Source organism: Callorhinus ursinus, unplaced genomic scaffold (assembly GCF_003265705.2).
Source record: "Callorhinus ursinus isolate GAN/ISIS: 27379988/994484 unplaced genomic scaffold, GSC_fseal_2.0 scaffold29, whole genome shotgun sequence".
NCBI classification, from domain to species: Eukaryota; Metazoa; Chordata; class Mammalia; order Carnivora; family Otariidae; genus Callorhinus; species Callorhinus ursinus.
In genome coordinates, this window is record NW_027397091.1 from 14,743,885 (window position 1) to 14,765,105 (window position 21,221).

The 21,221-nt window shown below is 45.8% G+C and overlaps 1 protein-coding gene across 8 annotated transcripts in view; it reads right to left on the bottom strand.

Annotated features, from left to right (window-relative positions):
* Positions 1–21,221, bottom strand: part of RRBP1 (ribosome binding protein 1) — a 64,051-nt gene that overhangs the window by 37,438 nt on the left and 5,392 nt on the right. For 6 of the 8 annotated variants that reach the window (XM_073878425.1, XM_073878426.1, XM_073878422.1 and 3 more), the window contains exon 2: positions 1,810–3,622. In XM_073878425.1, coding sequence (XP_073734526.1) covers positions 1,810–3,601 — 1,792 coding nt within the window. In that variant the 5' untranslated portion in view covers positions 3,602–3,622. The remainder of the gene's footprint in view (positions 1–1,809; positions 3,623–21,221) is intronic. The other 2 variants (XM_073878424.1, XM_073878423.1) reach the window with 1 other exon arrangement.

Below are 21,221 nucleotides of genomic sequence, written 5' to 3' on the forward strand. Positions count from 1 at the left end.
CCTAAAGTATCATCACATTGCTATTCCATGCCTTATTTCAGATGTCTAAAGCCAAACGCAGTAACAATGGCCATAGGGCACAGGAAGCTCTATTCTGAACACACCTGATGCTTTATATAAAACAGGCCGGTTCTCTTGGGCGCCTGGGTGGCTCAGTCGTTAAGCCTCTGCCTTCAGCTCGGGTCATGATCCCAGGGTCCTGGGATCGAGTCCCACATCGGGCTCCCTGCTCAGCGGGAAGCCTGCTTCTCCCTTTCCCACTCTCCCTGCTTGCGTTCCCTCTCCCGCTGTCTCTCTCTGTTAAAAAATAAATAAAATCTTAAAAAAAAAAAAAAAAAAAAAAGACCGGTTCTGTTCCATCCCTGTATTCATGTCTCAAGCACCCTGACCCTGGGTCAAGTGGAACATCACTTTAAAGACAAGGCAGTGTGCCCTCCCTCCAGCCTGAGGAGGCAGACGGAGGCTGAACATTTGGATTTTCAAAGGGCTTTGAGAGGCTGACCCGACCCATGTGGCCAGGTGGGTGGATCCTTGACCCCTGGCAGGAGCCTGAAGCTGCTCACACAGCACAGGGTCCCCTCACAAGGAACAGGGTACTGCCTGAGCAAATGCCCCCCAAAAGTTGGGGGAGGATGAAACCCGAGAAAAGTGAATGTAGCTTCACAAAGGGGTAAGAAAGGGAAACCCAGCTAAAAACACAGGGCCTTGTGCTACCCAGTACCCCCCAAGATACCTCATTAAGACAAATGCAATTAATTTTCCAAATCAACTAATGACTAGTCAAAGTCTTTTTTTTTTTTTAAGTAGGCTCCATGCCCAACATGGGGCTCAAACTCATGACCCTGAGATCAAGAGTCGCATGGTCTACCGACTGAGCCAGCCAGGCACCCCTAATCAAAGACCTAAAAAAAAAAAAAAAAGAAAGAAAGAAAGAATAGAAAACATAAGACTACTGTATCAAATGAATGATGAACATGAAACTGGAACTCACTGGCCCAATTTCTCTAGTAATATGCACGAAAAAGATAACAGAAAATTAATGTTTTGTATTATCTGACAAGTACCTAAAATGGCCCATAAAGTAACTCAGGTAGGCAAGAGGCAAAACCAGGGGTGGGGTGGGGATGGATGCCATTGCTCCTTAAAAAAAACCCTACCACTATTCATTTAACAGACAGACAGACATGCGTACAAGGTGAGGTAAGCAACAGAGGCTTCTAAGAAAGATCTGCCACAACACAGAAGTGTTCCAGACTGAGTGGTGGATGGAATTACTATTCCTAATTCTTCACCTCTCCTCATACCTACTCACACCTTTTCCAACCTCACGTGGCAGTCCATCCCACTGGAGAGAGTGGGCTTCCTGCCCCTTGATGCTGGCTCAGTCACATGACTTGCTCGGGCCAATAGAATGCTGGTTTCAAATGTGTCCTTTTACCGCTCTGCCATCACCATGGGAAGGGCTCTGCCCTCCAGAATCCCTGAAGCCTCAGGCTGGAGCCCAGAAGGAACATGTGTGCAACAGACCGAGGCTCAACCTGCAGCAAAGAGCCAAGCCAAACCCAGTTAAATTGCAGCGTGAGCCTCTCAGCGGAGACAACCCAGATCAGTCAACCTTCAGCCAATTCAACAGAAGCATGAACAAGAATGAATGACTGCTGGTGTAAGCTACCGAATTCTGGAATGTTTGTTAGGCAGCTCTGTTGTGGCAACAGCTAACTGATACACACGGCTCTCCCAAAGGGAATCCAAAAGCCACTGAAAGATACCTTTCCCCTCCAAGTTCACAGAGATATCAGAACGACTTACCAGGCTCACCTTTCTTCTTTGAACCAGACTTCTTCTTTGCAGGAGCCTCTTGCTTTGGTGCCTCTTGACTCTGGACCATATCTGCATTTTTGCCTTGGACAGGAGCTGACTCTGCCCTTTTACCCTGATTGGCAGATGCATCCACCTTTTTGCCCTGGTTGGGGGACCCTTCTGACTTTTTGCCCTGGTTCGGGGTTCCCTCTGCCTTTTTGCCTTGATTGGGGGCCCCCTCTGCTTTTTTACCCTGGCTTGCAACACCCTCTGCCTTTGTGCCCTGATTAGCAACCGAATCTGCCTTTTTGCCCTGATTCTGGGCCCCCTCGGCTTTTTTGCCCTGATTCTGGGCCCCCTCGGCTTTTTTGCCCTGATTCTGGGCCCCCTCTGCCTTTCTGCCCTGATTCTGGCTCCCCTCTGCCTTTTTGCCTTGATTCTGGGCCCCCTCTGTCTTTTTGCCCTGGTTGGGGGTCCCCTCTGCCTTTTTGCCCTGGTTTGGGGTTCCCTCCTTTTTTCCCTGGTTGGGGGCCCCCTCTGCCTTTTTACCCTGGTTGGGGGTCCCCTCTGCCTTTTTGCCCTGGTTTGGGGTTCCCTCCTTTTTTCCCTGGCTGGGAGCCCCCTCTGCCTTTTTGCCCTGGTTCTGGGCCCCTTCTGCCTTTTTGCCCTGGTTGGGGGTTCCCTCTGCCTTTTTGCTCTGGTTCTGAACCACTTCTACCTTTTTGCCCTGATTGGGGCTCCCCTCTGCCTTTCTGCCTTGGTTTGGGGTCCCCTCCTCTTTTTTGCCCTGGTTGGAGGCCCCCTCTGCCTTTTTGCCCTGATTCTGTGCCCCTTCTGCCTTTTTGCCCTGATTCTGGGCCCCCTCTACTTTTTTGCCCTGGTTGGGAGCTCCCTCTGCCTTTTTGCCCTGGTTGGGGGCCCCGTCTGTCTTTTTGCCTTGGTTGGGGGACACCTCTGCCTTTTTGCCCTGGTTTGGGGTTCCTTCTGCCTTTTTGCCCTGATTCTGGGCCCCCTCTGCCTTTCTGCCCTGGTTCGGGGCCACTTCTACCTTTTTGCCCTGATTCTGGGCTCCCTCTGCCTTTTTGCCTTGGTTAGGAGTCCCCTCTGCCTTTTTGCCCTGGTTGGGAGCCCCCTCTGCCTTTTTGCCCTGGTTGGGGGTTCCTTCTGCCTTTTTGCTCTGGTTCTGGGCTCCCTCTGACTTTTTGCCCTGTGCAGGGCCGGTGGCTGGGGTACTGGCCTTGGCACCCACTGGGGGCACAACCACCATAGGCACCTCCTTGGGAGCAGTTTCTAAGATGGCAGCCTTGGAGGCAAGAACTTGAATGGAATTCACTACAGAACTGACTGCTGGTTCCACCTTTGCCACTTTTTTCTCCTTTTTCTTTTTGTCCTTAGGGGAGGAAGCGAGCTTCTCTTGGGGCATGGCTGGTACCGTGGCTATGGGGGCAATGACCACGGGGGGCTGGACTGGGGTTGGAGCCACGGCCACTGCGGGTGCCCGCACTGGGTCTTTGAGAAGGATGGTCATGTTGGGGGCTGGCTCATGGTAAGGTATCTTCCCGTTAGGTTTCTCTTCCTTTTTTTTGGTCTTTCCTTTCTTCTCCACCGTTTTCTCCTTCTTTTTCTTCTCCACTTTCTGGTGGTGAGTTTTTGCCATCTCCTTGCGCTGGTTGGCCAGGGCCTCTTCATAGGATGTCTCCTTCATGGAGAAAGTTGACACAAGGAAGATGCCGATGGCAGAAACGACCATGAATCCACCGAAGACCACAACCCCCAAGGTCTGAGTGTCGTAAATATCCATCCTGGCTTGCTTTCCTTTCACCTGCCAAATACATACATGTAGATTACTTTTTGCAGAAACTGCGGCATTTGACAGTTTCTATACTCATCCCTACCCCCAAAGTTAAGCTTTCACTAATTCTTCAGACTGATAAAGTCAAAGAAGAAACAAAGTCCGGCAATCTCTGATGTCATACATTCCTTCCTGCCCCTCTTTAGAAGTCAGGCATTTTTTTTTTTTTTAAATTTATTTATTTGAGAGAGCGAGCACGTGCTCATGGGGGGAGGGGGACAGAGAAACTTAAGCAGACTCCACGCAGAGTGCAGAGCCCAACGCGGGGCTCGATCTCAAGATCCTGAAGCCTCACGGGGGCTTGATTTCATGACCCCCGAGATCACAAACCAAGCCAAAACCAAAAGTCAAATGCTTAACTGACTGTGCCACCCAGGCACCCCCCAGAAGTGAATTTTTACGAAAGATATGAGCAGACCCCATTAGTGCTAGGAGAGGAAGCAACAGAGGAATGGCAGAGTGCGGGTCTGGACACATAGTACCCTGGAGACTCAGAAGCCACAATCACAATTCAAGAGATTCTCCATTGCAGGGGTCAAAGATGCACATAAACACAAGCCTGGGCCAGGGGTGAGACAATGGGGAGTGGTAAGGACTGTGGCAAGAATGCCCCAGTAAATTAGGGGGCGAGTGTCCCTCAGCCATAGCTGATTGTTGTAGAAATGTGAGTGCCATGTTGAGAGATCTTCCACTTTTTTGAATTAGGCTAGAAATTTTTTTCTTTCAAAGTGAAATCAACAGATTTTTTTAAAATACCATGTAAACCAAACCAAGTCCTTCTACAGGCTTTGAGCTGCATGCATTCTGGCCAGCAGGCCCCTGGCACACCATCTCGAACTCTGTTGTCTCTCTTCCTCAGTGCTCTGATAAACACAGTGACCCAGGGTCAGAGACAATCCTTCAGAATCCTGAAAAGCGATCAAAAATTTGTTGAAGGGGCACCTGAGTGGCTGTTGGTTAAGTGACTGCCTTCGGCTCAGGTCATGATCCTGGAGTCCCAGGATCAAGTCCCGCATTGGGCTCCCTGCTCGGCAGGGAGTCTGCTTCTCCCTCTGACACCCCCCCCCCATGTGCTCTCGCTCTCATTCTCTCAAATAAATAAATAAAATCTTAAAAAAATATTTGGTTGAGGAAAAAACGGCCTTCAGGATAGTCCTTAAAGAGCTGCAGAACTTGTGGGGCACCTGGGTGGCTCAGTCGGTTGAGGGTTGGACTCTTGATTTCAGATCTGGTCATGATCTTCAGGGTTGTGAGATCGAGCCCCAAGTCAGGCGGGCTCAGTGCTGGGCATGGAGCCTGCTTAAGATTCCCTCTCCCGGGGCGCCTGGGTGGCCCAGTCAGTTAAGCGTCTGCCTTCGGCTCAGGTCATGATCCTGGAGTCCCAGGATCAAGTCCCACATCAGGCTCCCTGCTCAGCAGGGAGTCTGCTTCTCCCTCTGACCCTCCCCTCTCTCATGCTTGCTCTCTCATTCTCTCTCTCTCTCAAATAAATAAAAATCTTTAAAAAAATAATTAAAAAAAAGATTCCCTCTCCCTCTCCCAACCCCCTTCACACACACACACACAAAAAAGGTGGCAGAACTTGCAATTTGCAAGTTAGGAAACAGGAAGTCTTGGAAAGTACACCAAATAAAAGACCCCAGGTTTGGAATTTCATGTCTGCAGGCTGCAAAGAGGGAGGGAAAACGGTGTCACCAGACCCAATCCTCACCCCAGGGAGGGAGCCCTTTGCCTGATGACACTCTCCAAACCAAGAGCATGAGCCACCTCTTCTCATTGCCTGTGGACCAGTGTCCACGGCTTCCTGGCTGCCAGCCCAGGATGGGTCTGACTTCAGTGAGGAACCCCAAGAGGCTTGCTTATTTGGATGCATTCATCTTTTATCAACTAACTTTGATGCTACTATCACATTCCCAGTCCCCTGAATAGATCCCAGGCTCCTAAAGAGATCCCAGTCCCTAAAGGGGAGCAGCGATGGAAATAGTGAAAATGCAAGTGTAAGGTGGCGGGTAAGCAAAAGTAGAAAGAGGGAGGAGGGAGCAGAAGAAGAGAGGTCAACAGGCCCCATTCCTGGCATGACCCCTGCCCCCCAAATCTCTAGACCTTGGGGTAGGCCATGTCCAAGCTTGTCAGTTGAGATTCTGCCTCCATTGGGAGTGGGGGAGGGCAAGAGAGTGGGGATTTCTCAAAAATCACAAAATCCAAATTCTGACAGTAGGGCATTTTAAAGAAAGGACTGAGAAGAGATTGTTTCAAATGTCTCAGCATTAGGTGCAAAGGAGAATCATTCTCATCACAGAACACACATAATTTCACTGTGGCTTTCTAAATAAGCCCCTTGCAGGAACAGGGTTTAAGGGGCTCATGACCAAAACTCCACAGCACACGCTCCCCCCGCGGTAACCCCACCAGCTGCAGCTCTATCATTTACTTCTCCCAGACTATCACCCTGGGTCTGCAGGACCAGGGGAACCTCCTTATCACAGCTGTAACCTCCACGAATGAAGTGTGAGGTGGGCTCACGGAGTCTTCGAATCCTGGGCAAGTGGATTCTGACCTCTGGCCGTGGGTTCTGACCATGTGAGCCATAGCCAGGCGCCCTCAAGAGGAGCTGTCCCAAATTAGCCTTTCCAGGAACACACTCACAAACAAGGTATCAGAAAGGAAACTGCACGCTGCTCAGCCCTGGAGGGAATCCAGTGGATGGAAGGGCAGAGACAAGAAGGCTTGGAACGTTCTACGGTCAGCTTCCGTTTCTTGGTGGGCATCCACCAACTAAAACTCTGGGTCCTCACAAGGATCTCTCAAAACTTCGCCAACACGGACACATTCAGGTACAAACACTACATTATAGTCACTGTATTGATCTATTCTGATGACAAAAGTCTTCTGACACACTCCTCTTTGTCCAAGGCAGCACGATGCCAGGGGCCTGGGTCACTCCCTAAGACCCAAGTGGCTTCTCAACAACTGTAGCTTCAAGGGGCCGTGTCCCAGGGAACTGTAGCAGGGTCACCACGCCGACACAGCCACCAGGCTCCTACAAAGCAGGGACTGTCTCCCACTGAGCACTGTGGGATCGGGGCAGCCTTGTGGTGGAGGCAGAAAAGCCAGGGTTGAAAAAAATCGCCTTGAATCTTACTCAAGTTAGGCCAATATGGGATACAAAAATATATCCTCTGTTGGGAGCACAGGCTCAAGAAAAGCTAGCTGGGGAGAATATTTTCCCTCTGCCGCACACACAAATGTATGTTTGATGGCAGCACAATGTGTCTTCCAAGTTTTGCAGAACGGGCTGCTCTAAAAAGAAATCCTATTCCCACCACTAATTTCTGAGTTAGAATTTCTTTAAAAGAAATCTTTCACAGGAAAATGAAAAGCCCTAGCCTTGAGAAGTAATACACTGGAACACTTACGGCTAAGGCCGTATCACCGGCAACAGCAAGGAAAGCTAAGTGAAAGCCAGCCGTATTGCTGCTCTGCAGTTGGCCTGTGTGGGGCAGAAACATTATGTAGAGATCCCAGACTCACAGGGTGAGCCAGTGATGCCTCCCAAGTGTGCTCTAGACCCCAGCATTCTGGGGACTTTGCTTCTGGAATCCCTGCTGTCATTGAAAGGACCCCCAGTAGGAATGTCCCCCTGGGGTTTCCCACAGGGCCAGGCCCAGGTGGGCAAAGAATTGGGCCAGATGTGTGACCATCCACATCTTGTATGGGCTGACCACAAAGAACCTACATTCTGTCGCTTTGGGAGACGTCTATGAACTAGGTGCTTTTACTTACTATTGCTAGTACACTTAAGAGTGTAGAGCAGAAAGGTCAAGGCCCCGGGAGGGAAGGAAGCAGGAGGCCACCCAGAGGCTCGGGGACCACTCCCAGGCTTGGCTGGCTGAAACTCACTGACCCACCTTGAGGGTCCTAAGAAAATGGTTTTTCTTCTGTTCCTAGCAGGTAAGGATTCAGGGAGCAAATGTGAGTAGCAGTTCTTTAGACATGGCATACATCTAACTCGTGTGGCCCAACCTACCCAGTCCAAATTGGCCACTTCAGGCCAATTTGGCATTTGGGATTTGGGTAGGTCTTGTGAAGAGACCCTCGACAGCACCCCCGCACCCCTGGGGCCGGCTCTCATCGCTAAGCAGCTGCTCTGCTGTGGGCCACGTGCAGGTGCACGAAGATGCATGGGGCAGGGGTGTGCTGGGCACATGTCCAAGGGAGCAAGTCTCTGGATGCACTTTCTGGGCACAGGTGACCAGTTAGGAAGGTACAAAACTAAAACAGAGTGACAATAAATCAGAGACCCTAGCAGATATGACCACAGCAGACTACCATCTCCTAAGACGTTTTTGTTGTTATTTTTTTTTTTAAAGAGAGGAGAGATTGAGAAGGGAGGGAGGGGCAGAGGGAGGGGGAGAGAGAAAATCCCAAGCAGGCTCCATGCCCAGTGCGGAGTCGGACGTGGGGTTCATCTCCCGACCCTGAGATCATGACTTGAGCCGAAATCAAGAGTCAGACGCTTAACTGACTGAGACACCCAGGCATCCCCCATCTCCTATGGTTTTTAAATATTGTGAAAAATACTGTGATCATCCATTTCCTACCACCCCAGCTCTTGTGTCACAAGACTCTGAAGCAGTGTTGATGAGGGTCGGAGTGGGGCTGACTGGGCTCATCTCTGAGTCTCCACTTCTATCAGATGCCGTGTTGACCGTGGGTTTTTTGGTAGAAACATTTCATTTGGTTAAGCTATCTTGAATTCCTAGTTACCTTTTCTTTTCTTCTTCTTTAACAATTGGGTACTGAATGTTAGCAAATGCTTTTTCTTTATCGCTTGACATTTTCTCTGATCTGAAATGGGTTGAATCACAATAATATATATTCTAATGTTAACTCACAGATGGCTCGTATGGTATAAACACTTCTTGACGTTGGGCCTTTTCTTTTTTAATATATCACTAGATCTGGTTTGTTCACCTTTTTTTTTTTTAATGTGAGATTTCCATGTGTGCTCGTAAGTAAGAAAGATCAGGAGTCATTCTCATGACCCTGTTCTTATGTGATCTTGGTAGCGGGGTCACTCATGGGTCATAAAATGAGCTACGGATGGTCCTCTTCCCCGTTCTTTGGTTTGGTAGAATCTGCCTGTAAAACTGTCAAGATCTGGTGTTTCCAGATCTGTTCTTGGAGGTGGGGGGGGAAGGAGCTGATTTTTAAGTGCTAATTTAATCTCATTTTTCCACTCAGTTTTATTGAGATAGAACAGACATACAGAACTGTGTAAGTTTAAGGTGTACAACACAATGCCTTGACATATATATATCATATATATATGATATAAATGATTATCACACTAAGTTCAGTTAATATCCATCATCTCATACACAGACAAAAAACAAGACAGGAAAAAAAAGGAAAAACATCTTGTTTTCCTCGTGAAGACAGCTCCTACTCTCTCAACTTTCAGACAGGCCACACACAGCCATATTAGCTTAGTCATCATGCTGTGTGGTACACGTCCCTAGCACTGACTTATGTTGTAACTGGGCATCTGTACCTTCTGACCCCCTTGCTGCTAGTCCCCCTCCCCCTGCCCATGGTAACCACATGTCATCTCTTTTTCTAGGAAACCAGTCTGGTGTGTGTGGTTTTTTTTTAAGATTTCACATATAAGTTAGATCATCTGAAATTTGTCTTCCTCTGCCTTGTTTCCCCTAGCATAACGCCCTCAAGGTCCTCCATGTTGCCACAAATGGCAAGGTTTCCTTTTATGGATGAGTAATATTCCATCATGTGTGTGCACACTCAAGTGTGTGTGCAAGTGTGTGTGTGGCACAACTTCTTTATCCACCCATCTGTCAATGCACACTTAGGTTGTTTCCAGGTCTTGGCCCATTATAAATTGTTGATTCAATTTCAATGATGATTCCAGAACCAGCTTTTGGGTTTGTGATGCAGCATAAATAATTAATTTTCATTATTCCTTCCTCTCATTTCTACTGGTTTATTCTGTTCTAACTTCCTGACATGGACATTTATTAATTTTCAGACCTTTCTTTTTTCTTGTAGCAAATAGTTAAGGCAATAAATTTCCCTCTAAGTACTGCTATAGCTTCATCCTACAAGCTACAGCACACACACACAATTTTCACAACTGTTCAGTTGTATTTTCTAGTTCCCATATGATCTCTTAAGACTCATGAGGTGGCACTTGAAGCTTTGAATAATCATTGATAGTTCCTCATTTAACTGTGCTGTCATCAGAGGATCTGATCTGTGTGATAGAGGACAAAGTTTTCAGACTTTTAACTAGGATCCAGACATAATAATTTTTTCCATGACCCAGGACACAGAAATATACACACTGGCATTTGTATATGTATATATACACACAACATATAAATAACAGAACTTTCATGAAATAACTCAATACTAGTACATGGATGCACCAGTATTTTCTATACCATTAAAACATTTGAACAGGTTTTTCGTAATCAATTAAATTGATTTTGAGGCTCAACATACTGATTCAGACTATGGTATTTGGTATATTTTGCTGGATTGTGGTCAATTTTTATAAATACATGTGTACTCTATGGAGTGAAGCATTCTATGTGCATCCTTAGTTTGAGCTTAATAATGTTTTATAGAACCATGTTTTGCCAGCTCAATCAAATAATTATTGAGAGCTTTTAACATTTCCCATCATGGACTTAATGGTTTCTCCTGGGAATCTGTCAATCTGGGTTTTATTTGAAGGCCATCTCATTAGGTGAACATCAGATCAGCGTTGTTACGTCTTCCTGATACAGTGTCTGCCATTTCCCCCCTATGATATAGTGACCTTCTTTATCCCTAATAATGAATTTTTTCTCCCCCATGAAAGTCTAGTTTGTCTGATTATTTAAAAAGTTATACCAACTTTTGGTAGGTTAATATTGGCCTAGAATCATTTTCTATTCTTCACTTTCAACCTTTCTGTGTTCATACGTTTTAAGTAGAACTTTTAAAAATAGCATAAAGCTGGATTTTATTTTAAGACCAGTGTAGCAATTTGTCTTTTTAACTGGTAGGTTTAATTCATCAACGCCTATTGTGATTTCCTATATAACTGGACTCATTTAAACCTTTATTTTGTCATTCCTATTTATAATCCTTCTTTGCTTATTCTGCCCCCACCCCCTTTATTTCTGCATCCTATTGGACTATTTAGATTTTTATCTCCTTTTCCTCTATGGTGTTTGGAAGTTAATAACGCTACTTGTATTTTTTTTTAGTGACTCCTAAACTTATAATTAAAAATTTTTTTTAAGATTTTATTTATTTGAGAGAGCAGGTGCACACACATGCATGAGCGGGGGGGGGGGGGGGGGGGGGGGGGGCAGAGGGAGAAGCAGCCTCCCAGCTGAGCAGGGAGCCTGAATGCAAGGCTCAATCCCAGGACCCCAAGATCATGACCTGAGCTGAAGGCAGGCGCTTAACTAACTGAGCCACCCAGGCGCCCCTAATTAAAATGTTTCTGACCCTTCCATTTTCCTAACATACATACTTGACCTGATTTCACCAATGCCTCCAGCCACTTCCCCAACAGCAGCATAACTGGAGAAGGCCTGAAGTCTAGTGCCCTTCCAACTGAGCCCCTTTTCCAAGCTGGTGCACACCCCCACTCCTTCTCCATCACACACCCCAGAACTACTCCTTGTTTTTCCTCAGACAGCTCACGTTCGCATTCCCTAAATGTTTACCAATTTTTTTTTGCTGACCACTGCTTCTTGCAGCTCACCCCCTTCTTTTGGGGTCTTTCCAAAGTACATCCTTGACCAGCTCTTTCAGCAAGGATCAATTCTGGGTCACCTTTCTCAAGTCCTCACAGAGCTGCAATAATGTCTTTACTCCACCCACACTCTTCATGAATGGATTAACTGAGTACAAAATTCCATGCTGACAGTCCTTTTCTCTCACCACTTTGAAGACATTTTATCTGTCTTCCTGTCTTCTGGCTCTTTTTGGTGGGGGAGGAGGAGTTATTATTGGGGAAACATGCTATTCATTTGTTGTTCCTTTATGACACCTTTAAAGAAAATCTCTCGTAACTTTCGAAGATTCATCTTTGGGGTTCTAAGGATTCAACAAAATATTTTTAGGTGTGTATCTTATTCAGGCTCATTGCGCATTCTGAGCTTGAGGGCTCATATTTTCTGTAAATTCTGGAAAACCCTGGGCCACTTTGTTCTTTGAAAACATTCTTGCTCCTTCTTCATGGCAGGATTCCTAATTAGACCTCAAGCTCTCCGTGCCGCCACTTGGGAAAACTCCTCAGACCCATGTTCCACTTCACCAACAGTCTCTTCAGCTGAATCTAACCAGCTCTGTAATCAACCCTTTGAATAAACTTATTTGTTTTCAAGTTGGCCTGTTTTTTTTTTCCTGGTATTATTTTTTCCATTACTGTTTTTCATCATCTACTTTTATACCTTTAATAGTGATGTTGTGTCACATCTTTGGTGGGATGTCATCAGAGGCAATCCTGTCTAGGCTGAGTTGTGGGCTTGTTTCGGAGCAGCTTAATCTTTGCTTCAACCAGACCCTCAGAAAGCAGCAGCTGCTGACTAATTTCTACACAAGGCATGGGCTTCCAGTAAACAAGATTCTCACGGACTGCGGGCCTCCTCTGCCCCAGGACAAAACAGATAAGCTCCTGGGTCATTGCCCCTGGCCACTAGTCTGCCCTTCCCTTGAGGGAGCGGCCCTTCAAGGGAGCGGGTTTCACATGAGGGGGTGAGGGGAGGCTCAGGTCCCATTCCCCCGCTCAACAAACCCCTGTTCCCACTGGGTCATGACAGCCAAAGACCCAGGAGACTCCTGCTGACCGGACTCCACCCACACCCAGGGTCAGCTTACTTCTAGGCCCCAGTCATTCCCCTCGCCCTCCATTGCCAGAGGCTTCTGGCAATCTCACTTACTACTAGCTGATAAGCTCAGCTATGCTTTTTTAGAGAATGTTTATTAACTTTAACATTTCTAAATGTCTGGAGAAGAGGGTTTTCTGATCACCTCATCTAAATAATAAGTGTAATCTCTGGTTTTTTTTTAACCCAGAGAAACTAAGAGAAAATCTGGTTGCTAAACAGTATATTCTGAAATAATTTATTTCATGTTTTAAGAGAATGGAAACAACTGACTTCCCACTTTAAAAAAACAATGCTACTCATTTTAAAAAAAGATGAAACACTAAAAATAGAAATGTATTCTATTATAAGCCTTTGCTTATTCATCGGCTATTTCAGATTCAATTTCTATGCCTAAGAAAAAAAAGAAAGAATGGACATGTTTTTGTGTTTTTCCAAAATACCAGTGTTTGGAAAAGTAGGTACTTCAAAAGGCCTAAATCTTCCTAGAGCTTAAGAGCTTCACCTCATCAATGAAGACAACATGCCTCTAAGGTAGGAATCCAGAACGCCCGACTCCTCTAAACGATTCTCTAAATGACGACTGTTAAGATGTGCTGGCCCACGACAGAATTCTTAATAGGCCAGACATCAGGCTCCCAGAAAGCAGGGACCAGTCTCTTCCGCACTGTATCCAAGCAAACCTAAGCACATCAAAACTCCCAAGTGCACGATGAAAGAAGGCTCTATGAAATATGCCGTCGGGGTAGGAGTCGCCCATTTATATGGCTGTAGGGACCACATCCAAACAGAAAAACACGGGTATCCTGGCAGAGGAAAATAATGCACACTGTGGGAACTGGACACTTACACACTTTTGCAAAGAGTTATTTCTTGGTTCTTCATAGTTTCCCCACTACTGCAAATGTGGTCTCTGTTTCATTCTGTTTGGTGCTGGTACCCAGAAACGTAATAGATTTCTGTAGGGTGACTTTGCCCTCCAGCAACCTTAATTCTAGGGACATCTCCTTAGATTTTTAAAAGTATTTTCTCCATACATAAGCATCCTGACTATGGATCATGGTTTTGTTCCTTTCTCCCCCGTCTTCCCATCTTTGGTTTCACTTTTTGAATTTTCCCTCCAGCACAGTGCTAAAGACAAGGAATGACAGCAGCTGTCCCGTTTTTCCTTACCTCAAAGGGAAAGATTCAGGTGTCCTGCTGGTTAGTGTGATGTTTGCTTTTTGTAGATATCCTTTGTTTATTTCAGGTTCTTGGTTCAGTGTGGATAAGTTATATTTTCCTAGAAATTTATTTATGTTGTCAGAACTTGCAAAACTCTTCCCATGTGGAGATGTAAAAAATAGGTCTTCTATGTATGATGTGTGGTATAGCCCCCTCCTCGGGATCCTTCAGATATTTTTAATAAACATCTATGACACTGGTTTTATTTATTTTAATTTAGCACAAGTTGTTCGTTCTAACCACTTACCTTTTTAATGTCTTCTACATTTGTAGTAAAGTCCCATTTTACATTCTTGAGAGGACTTGTGCCTTTTTAAGACTTATCTGACAGAGAATACAAAAGAGGGAACACAAGCAGAGGGAGAGGGAGAGGGAGAAGTAGGCTTCCCGCGGAGCAGGGAGCCGGATGCTGGGCTCAATCCCAGGACCCTGTGATCATGACCTGAGCCGAAGGCAGACACTTAATGACTGAGCCACCCAGGCGCCCCTGTGCCTTTTTCTTGATCAATTTTGCTTGGTATCTGTCAATATTACTCATCTTTTCTGAGAATGAAATCTTGGATTTGTTGGATTCATCTATGTACTTACTTGGTTTCAGTTTCACTCATTCCTTCTCATCCACACTTTCTTCTGACTGGTTTCAGTATATTTTGTCTTTCATAACTTCTGGAAAAAGATGCTTACTTATATATAGCTCACTACTTTTCATCTTTTCTGACGTATGTATTTAAAGGTACACATTTCCCTGTAAATAATACTTTAGCTACATTCTACAAGGTTTGATGTGTAGTATTTTCATTACCACTCTATTTCCCCTTTTATTGACCTACAAATAAATGCTAAAAGCATACTTTTACAAAATTTCCAAATATGTGGAGATTTTCTATTTCTTTTTATTCATATTTCCAGGTTAACTAAACTGTGGTCAGATTACCTGCTCTATATAATCTCAATCCTTTGGTATTTGCTGACACTTAACTCTAAGGCCCCAGATATGGCTAATCTTTAAAAATTTTGAAGCCAAATGTGTATTAGTTGGCTGCAGTGTTTTATTTATAGTCATAGACCACATTAATTTTGTTCAAAGTTCTAATCATTGTTGATTTTTGTCTGCTTAGCTGTCAATTACTGACAGGATGTGCCGAAAGTCTTTACCAGGATTACAGATTTGACCACTTCTTGTAGTTCTGTCAATTTTTGTCTTACGTATTTTGTGATTAAGTTAGTAAGATGCAAAGTTAAAATTGCCGTATCTTTAAGCCAAATTAAACCCTGATCATTATGAAGTGCCCTTTCTCTCGATAATGCTTTGTATGTGTCAAAGCCTCGTTTACATACCAATAATACAACACCAGTTTTCCTCCCTCCCTCCCTCCCTCCCTCCCTCTCTCTTTCTCTCTGTTTCTTGATATTAAGTAATCCTTCTGCCCAGCGCAGGCCTTGAACTCACGAACCCGAGATCAAGAGGCGCACGCTCCACTGACTGGCGCCCCCACACCAGTTTTCTTTTAATAGATTTCCTATAATACATCTTCTATCCTTTTATTTTCAACCTGTCTCCTGTTTATAGAACAAGAGTGGATTTTTTAAATCCAGAATATCTTTGTTTTAACTGCAGTATTTAACCAATTTATACTAAATATGAATACTGATATATTTGAGTTTAAATCTATAATCTATTTTGTGCTATTTTCCCATCTGTCCTTTCTTATCTTTTTTTTTTAAATCATTCCATTTTGCCCCCCTCTACTCTTACAGAATACAGTTTCCATTCTTTAGTAATTACCTTTAAAAAAGAACACACAGGGTTCGCCAAGTTCAAAGTTAAACAGTCCACCCCTTCCACTAACTCCATTACCCTTTTTGCCTTCAGTGTTACTGTTCTCATGTATTTAATCCTCTCCCTTTTACAGCCACCACCCCCACACCAAATGTTACTATTATTCTTTCACACTTGTTTAGAGTGGGCCAAATATTTACCACCCTCTACTCCTCGCCTGTACAGCTTTCCTCCTTCCATTTGCCATTACTTGCCCTAGAGCATCCTCCAGAATTTCCTTTAGCAAGGCCCTGTCACTAATTACGTATCTTGGTTTTTGCCTTAAAAGTCATCTGGGTTTTTTGGTTTTTGATGTTTTTACCCCTTTGGTACCTATATCACTACACTGTCTACATATGGGTGCCTCATCCCTTCCATAAAACCCTCAGGCATCATCTCATCCAATACTGGCTCTGGCCCACAATCTCTCCTCGAACCCCAATTAGACACGCTTCTCAGTCTATCCTCCCTAATTCCTAATTGGTCTTGGAAATTTTTCATCTATTTGGCTCTCAAAGATGAAATCTGGACATCTTCTGCTCTTCCAGTTCACTTTTTCTCTTCAATCTTCTGGGTTTTTAATTACAATTATCGAGTTGCTCATGTCTAGAGGTTGTCCCTGCTTCCTTTTTAAAATTTGCGAGGTCGTTTTATAGTTTCCTTTCCTGGTATGTATGTTCGAACTTGTCTATTACTTGAACTATAGTAAGAAGCACTGTGTACAATCAGAGTCAACCCCTCCACCGTCTGGTATTTTCACAGATCTGTTTCTGCTGGTCCTCATTCACGGCACTCAGCGTTCCTTGGGTTTACTAGGGACTGCTCACCTTCCTGTGAAAATTGCACGTGGGGATTCACTAAGCCTGGAATAAAGGGGCAGTCCTTCGGAGACCTGCTCATCTGCCCCCTTGCAGGATGGCACGGGAGCACTAGAGTAGCACTACTACTCTAAAAGAATTTTAAAATCGGCTGGAGCATTTCCTTCCACTTAGGTCACGGGATCTGCATGAGGTACAACCTGTGAGTACAAGCTGGGGAATGGGCTTATTTCTGGGTTGCCTTCACCCCGAAGGTACAGCAGCCCTCTGTGGTTCCAGCTCCAAGCGCAGGCTCTTCCATCATACTGCCCCCTGTGCCCAGGGATGCCCTCAAAATTCAGAGTTTGCCCCATTTACCAAAGGCCCTCAGGATTGGGCTTACTGTCCAAGGTCACTCCTTTCCCTGAGGTTTTGGCCTCCTCATTATCTTCCAAGAGTAAATAACCTACGTGTCCACCATTAGATGAATGGACAAAGAAGAGGTGGTATACTTTATACACACACACACACACACACACACACACACGCACGATCTCTCTCTCTCACTCACACTAGAATATTACTCAGGCAAAGAAAAGAATGAAATCTTGCCAATTGTGAAAACATGGTCACACCTTGAGGGTATTACACTGAATGAGATAAGCCAGACAGAGAAAGACAAATACCACATGATTTCACATATAAGTCATAATCTAAAACACAAAAATGAACAATCCAAATCAAACCAAACCCAGATTCAGTTAGAGAACATAGTGGTGGTTACCAGAGGGGAGGGAGGCTGGGAATGGGGGGAGGTAAAATGGGTGAAGAGAATCAAGAGGGACTAACTTCCAGTTTTAAAATAAATTAAATCATGGGGATGTAATATACAGCATGGGGAATACAGTCAATAATATTGTACCAACTTTGCACGGTGACAGATGGTAACTCAACTTATCGTGTGATCAGTTCTCAGTGTATACAAATCACTGTTGTACACATGAAATAGAATATTGTGTATCAATTACACTACAATAAAAAAGAAAATATCCCAAGCCATTCCATGCTTTTCAGAAGGTGCTTTTTATGTTACGCAGCACCTGCCCTGCACCTCCCCACCCTCCCAGTCAGAAGGCTGGTCCAGACCACCCAATCAACAGAACACAGTGGCCCCCTCACTTCTTGGGGCTACTGACATTTGGCTCTGTTGTGTCAAGAGACACTGAGGTTTGGCATTCCTAGCCAAATGAAATCCTAGCCAACCAATCTCTTAAAAGAAAAAGGTGAACATCCCTGCTATTGACAGCAGGGCTGGTTATGTGGCTAGGGAGACTTCCAAATCCAGACCTGGATAGACAATCCATCCCAAGAAGAGGGGAGCCTGCAGCGCGTCCCTGCAGCACCGACCTGGGCTCTGCACACAGATTCCAGGAGGTGGGAGGCTCTCCAGATTAGAAATGTGGGTGTCAGGGCTGAATGACACCTGGTACTCAACTGTTGGCGCCTTTGTTTTTAAGAAATCCCCTTAATACTCCAACATCCACTACATTAACCTGGGGGTGGGGATCTGATAACTCAGTCCCCAGATCGAGGCTCTCCCTTCATTTCACGAAGAGGAGCTGCGAGGAGGAGCTGTATTTCCACTCGGATTTGTGGTGGAGGTAGCATTTGCTCATCAGCAACAAAATCTGACCCTCTTTCACAAGGCTTTTGCAAAAGCCCATCTTGGATTAACGAATTCCATGGCCAAATGCTCCTATCTCAGTGACAAAGGGGGAAGGACGGTATGAGTGAGTTTATTTCTTGTTAATAGCAATGGTAACTCAAACTTCATTCTGGTTTCTTTTTAAAGTCGGCCATTGTATAATATATTCCGAGCCCTTCGGTCCTGCTGGTGGGAGTATACATGAGTCCCCACACCTTGGGAAAAACCCTGGCCTCTCTTCTAAAGCTGAGCATATGCCTCCTTGAGGCTTGCAATCCCACTGCTAGGAACGGACCCAACAGCCATGTGGATAAGTGGTCACCACAGTAAGGGGCAGGACTTTATATTTCATAATATCATGCCATTTCTACCATATTATAACGGGAGCCCCCAATTACAAACTAAGTACCCATGCAGAGCAAAATGGGCACTGGTGCAAGACTCACAATCTGGAGTACCACGCGACAATGCCAGTGAACCACCACAAGGCCGACAGCACAGAGCACTCCCACCCCCACGTCCAATGAAAGACCCAAGAGAGCACGGGCCGTGTGATTCCATTTCTACCTCAAGTTCAAACACGATGGAGCGAAGCTGTGTGCCAGGAACCAGCTACCCCTGGGGATGGGCAGCAGCTGGAGGGGGCAGAAGAGGAACTTGTTGGGGGATAATATTTCTTGATCTGCTGGTTAAACGGGGTGATCAGTTTGTGGCAGTTTACAACTGGGCTACAGACTCATGACTGACCACTTTTCTGTGTATGTAGTTTACTTTAGTAAAGAGCTTAAAAATATATATGCCCACTCTGGTGGGAAACTGTATCACCTGGAACTTGAAGGTGGAGCATCTCTGGTTCCAGGAGCATCTGTGGCCCTGTCGCTGCTGCCATCTCCCAGCCCTCTCCCAGGCATCGTGGCCTTGTTCCCACCGAAGAGGCAGGTGGCTGGGGCCAGGGGCCAGGAAGGCAGTCACCTCCTGCCCAGACCTTGCAATCCGTGGCCACACCCACTGTGCCGCCCCACAGATCCACTCTTAAAAATCCAACTGTTCAGAATTAAGTCTCCAACTTCATAAACTCCCAACTTGAGAGGGAAGCAAGTTAACACAGAAAACAGTGGCTGGGCTTCAGAGTCATGGCTAAAGTTGACCTTTTCATTGTCCCTTCACCTGCCACCGTAAGACTTCCTTAAGGGGTCAATAATTCATTCTTTAGCACTGATTCGTTTTCTTCAATCACTGTAACTGCTACTAAATTCTGAAAATTACTATTTCTTTTCCAACTTACTACAAATATCGAGAAGGCAGAAAGAAATGAAAGTGTGTTCAACAGAAATAAGGCTACGTCTACTTCCTATTCAGGAGTCGTCTTAATTGAAAAGAAAACAGTGTGGATGTAGTCGGGTGGTACGTTTTAACCTCTGAATGAGAAGTTCCAGAGAAACATATCGCCTGGGCTTCGGGCAGAACAAGCGTCTTCACCCTTCCAGGGAAAATGAGTCGCCAGATGCTCCCATCACAAAGGGCGAGGAATCGGGATCAACTTTTCATTTCTTTGCCCAAAAGCGAAAGCAGGAAGAGTGGAGGAGAAACACAAGGATGGCAGTAGACCAGGAATGGACCCTTACCAACCAGACCACCTGCCTCACCCACCGCCCCCCACCTCCCCTGGCCTCCACACGCCAAGTCCTCCGAGGACAGTGAACTCCGTGCGGGAGGCAGGAGGCTCCTCTCCTCAATTCCTGTGCTCCTCGAAGTCTGACTAAAAGAGAGAATAAAATGCCATCTACAAGAAAAGAATTTTCCTCCTACCACTAAGGAACACTCTTGCTCACTAAACACAAAATCCACCTCTTCTCGGAGAGAGCCAGCACATTGTTCAAAGCAAAAATAACATTTTCTTTCCTGGCGAGCGTGTTGTCACTGATACACTCAATTATTCCCCAGCCCCACCTAATGCTCATCAGGCACAGGAGAAGACCGAGGGTGTTCGCTGCGTGTTCTCCTCCCGGCACTGCAAGCAGCTGGGAAGGGCCCAGCCCCAGCCAAGCACCCTGACATGGAAAGTGGGCTGTGGAGAGACAAGGAGCACGGAGATTAATATAACTGGCCTGGAGAGAATCCAAAAATCACTTGGCTTCGTAATATGTTTTTTGTGTTTATATCTGATGCTCTAGGAATCCTGACTACTTCAGGCTAAACAATAACATACACATAGAACACGAGCACTAGAAAATCCTCTCCCCATTAGCTCAGCGAGGATGGGCACCCACTGTGTGCCAGGCACTATTCCGGGCATTAGGGATACCTCAGGGAAAGAGAGCAGACACAGCCCTGCATCAGCAGAATGGACAAAGTCAGTCATGTATGCAACATGTCTGGCTGGCGATAATGAAGAGAAAGCGACACACAGAAGTGGGACAGGGAGCAGGGATGAGGGTGGGGGATCTGCTAGGGGCTGTCACTTTAAGTAGGGTAGTCAGGGAGATAACACTTCACCGACCTGAAGAAGATAGGGGAGCAAGCCACGTGGCCATCTAAGAAACAGTGTCCCATGGACAGCAACAGCAAGTGCAAAGGCCCCAAGGCAAAAGCATGCCTGACAATCAGAGGAGGCCAGTGTGACTGGAGCAGAGGATACGACGGCAGGAGGGAAGCCAAAGTGAAAGCAGGGCCCTTGGAGGCCACTGTAAAGACTGGCCAAGGAGGGTCTTGAACAGAGAAGTGGTATGACCTGCTCTGGGAACAGACTAGAAGGCAGAGGGTAAGGGCAAAAGCAGGGACATCTCCTCAGAGCTAGTGAAGTAACCCCTGAAAGAGAGGAGAGGGGTTTGGACCAGGGTGGTATCAGCGGAAGTGGTGAGAAAGGTTGCATTCTTGCTCTGTTTTGAAGGGGGAGGTTTGCTGTTGTACAGGATACAAGAATGAGAAAGCAAGGAATTAAGGATAAACCGAAGTTTGTGGTCTGAAAGACAGGGCCATCTGGCCTAGTTTCATTTTACATGAAGAGGAAACCGAAGCCCATGAAGGATAAAAGTCAGGTCCAAGCTCACACCACTTACTTCTAGGACTAGCACCCCAGCTACCGCTTCTCCCTCTGCTCCCTCCTGCAGCTCAGCAG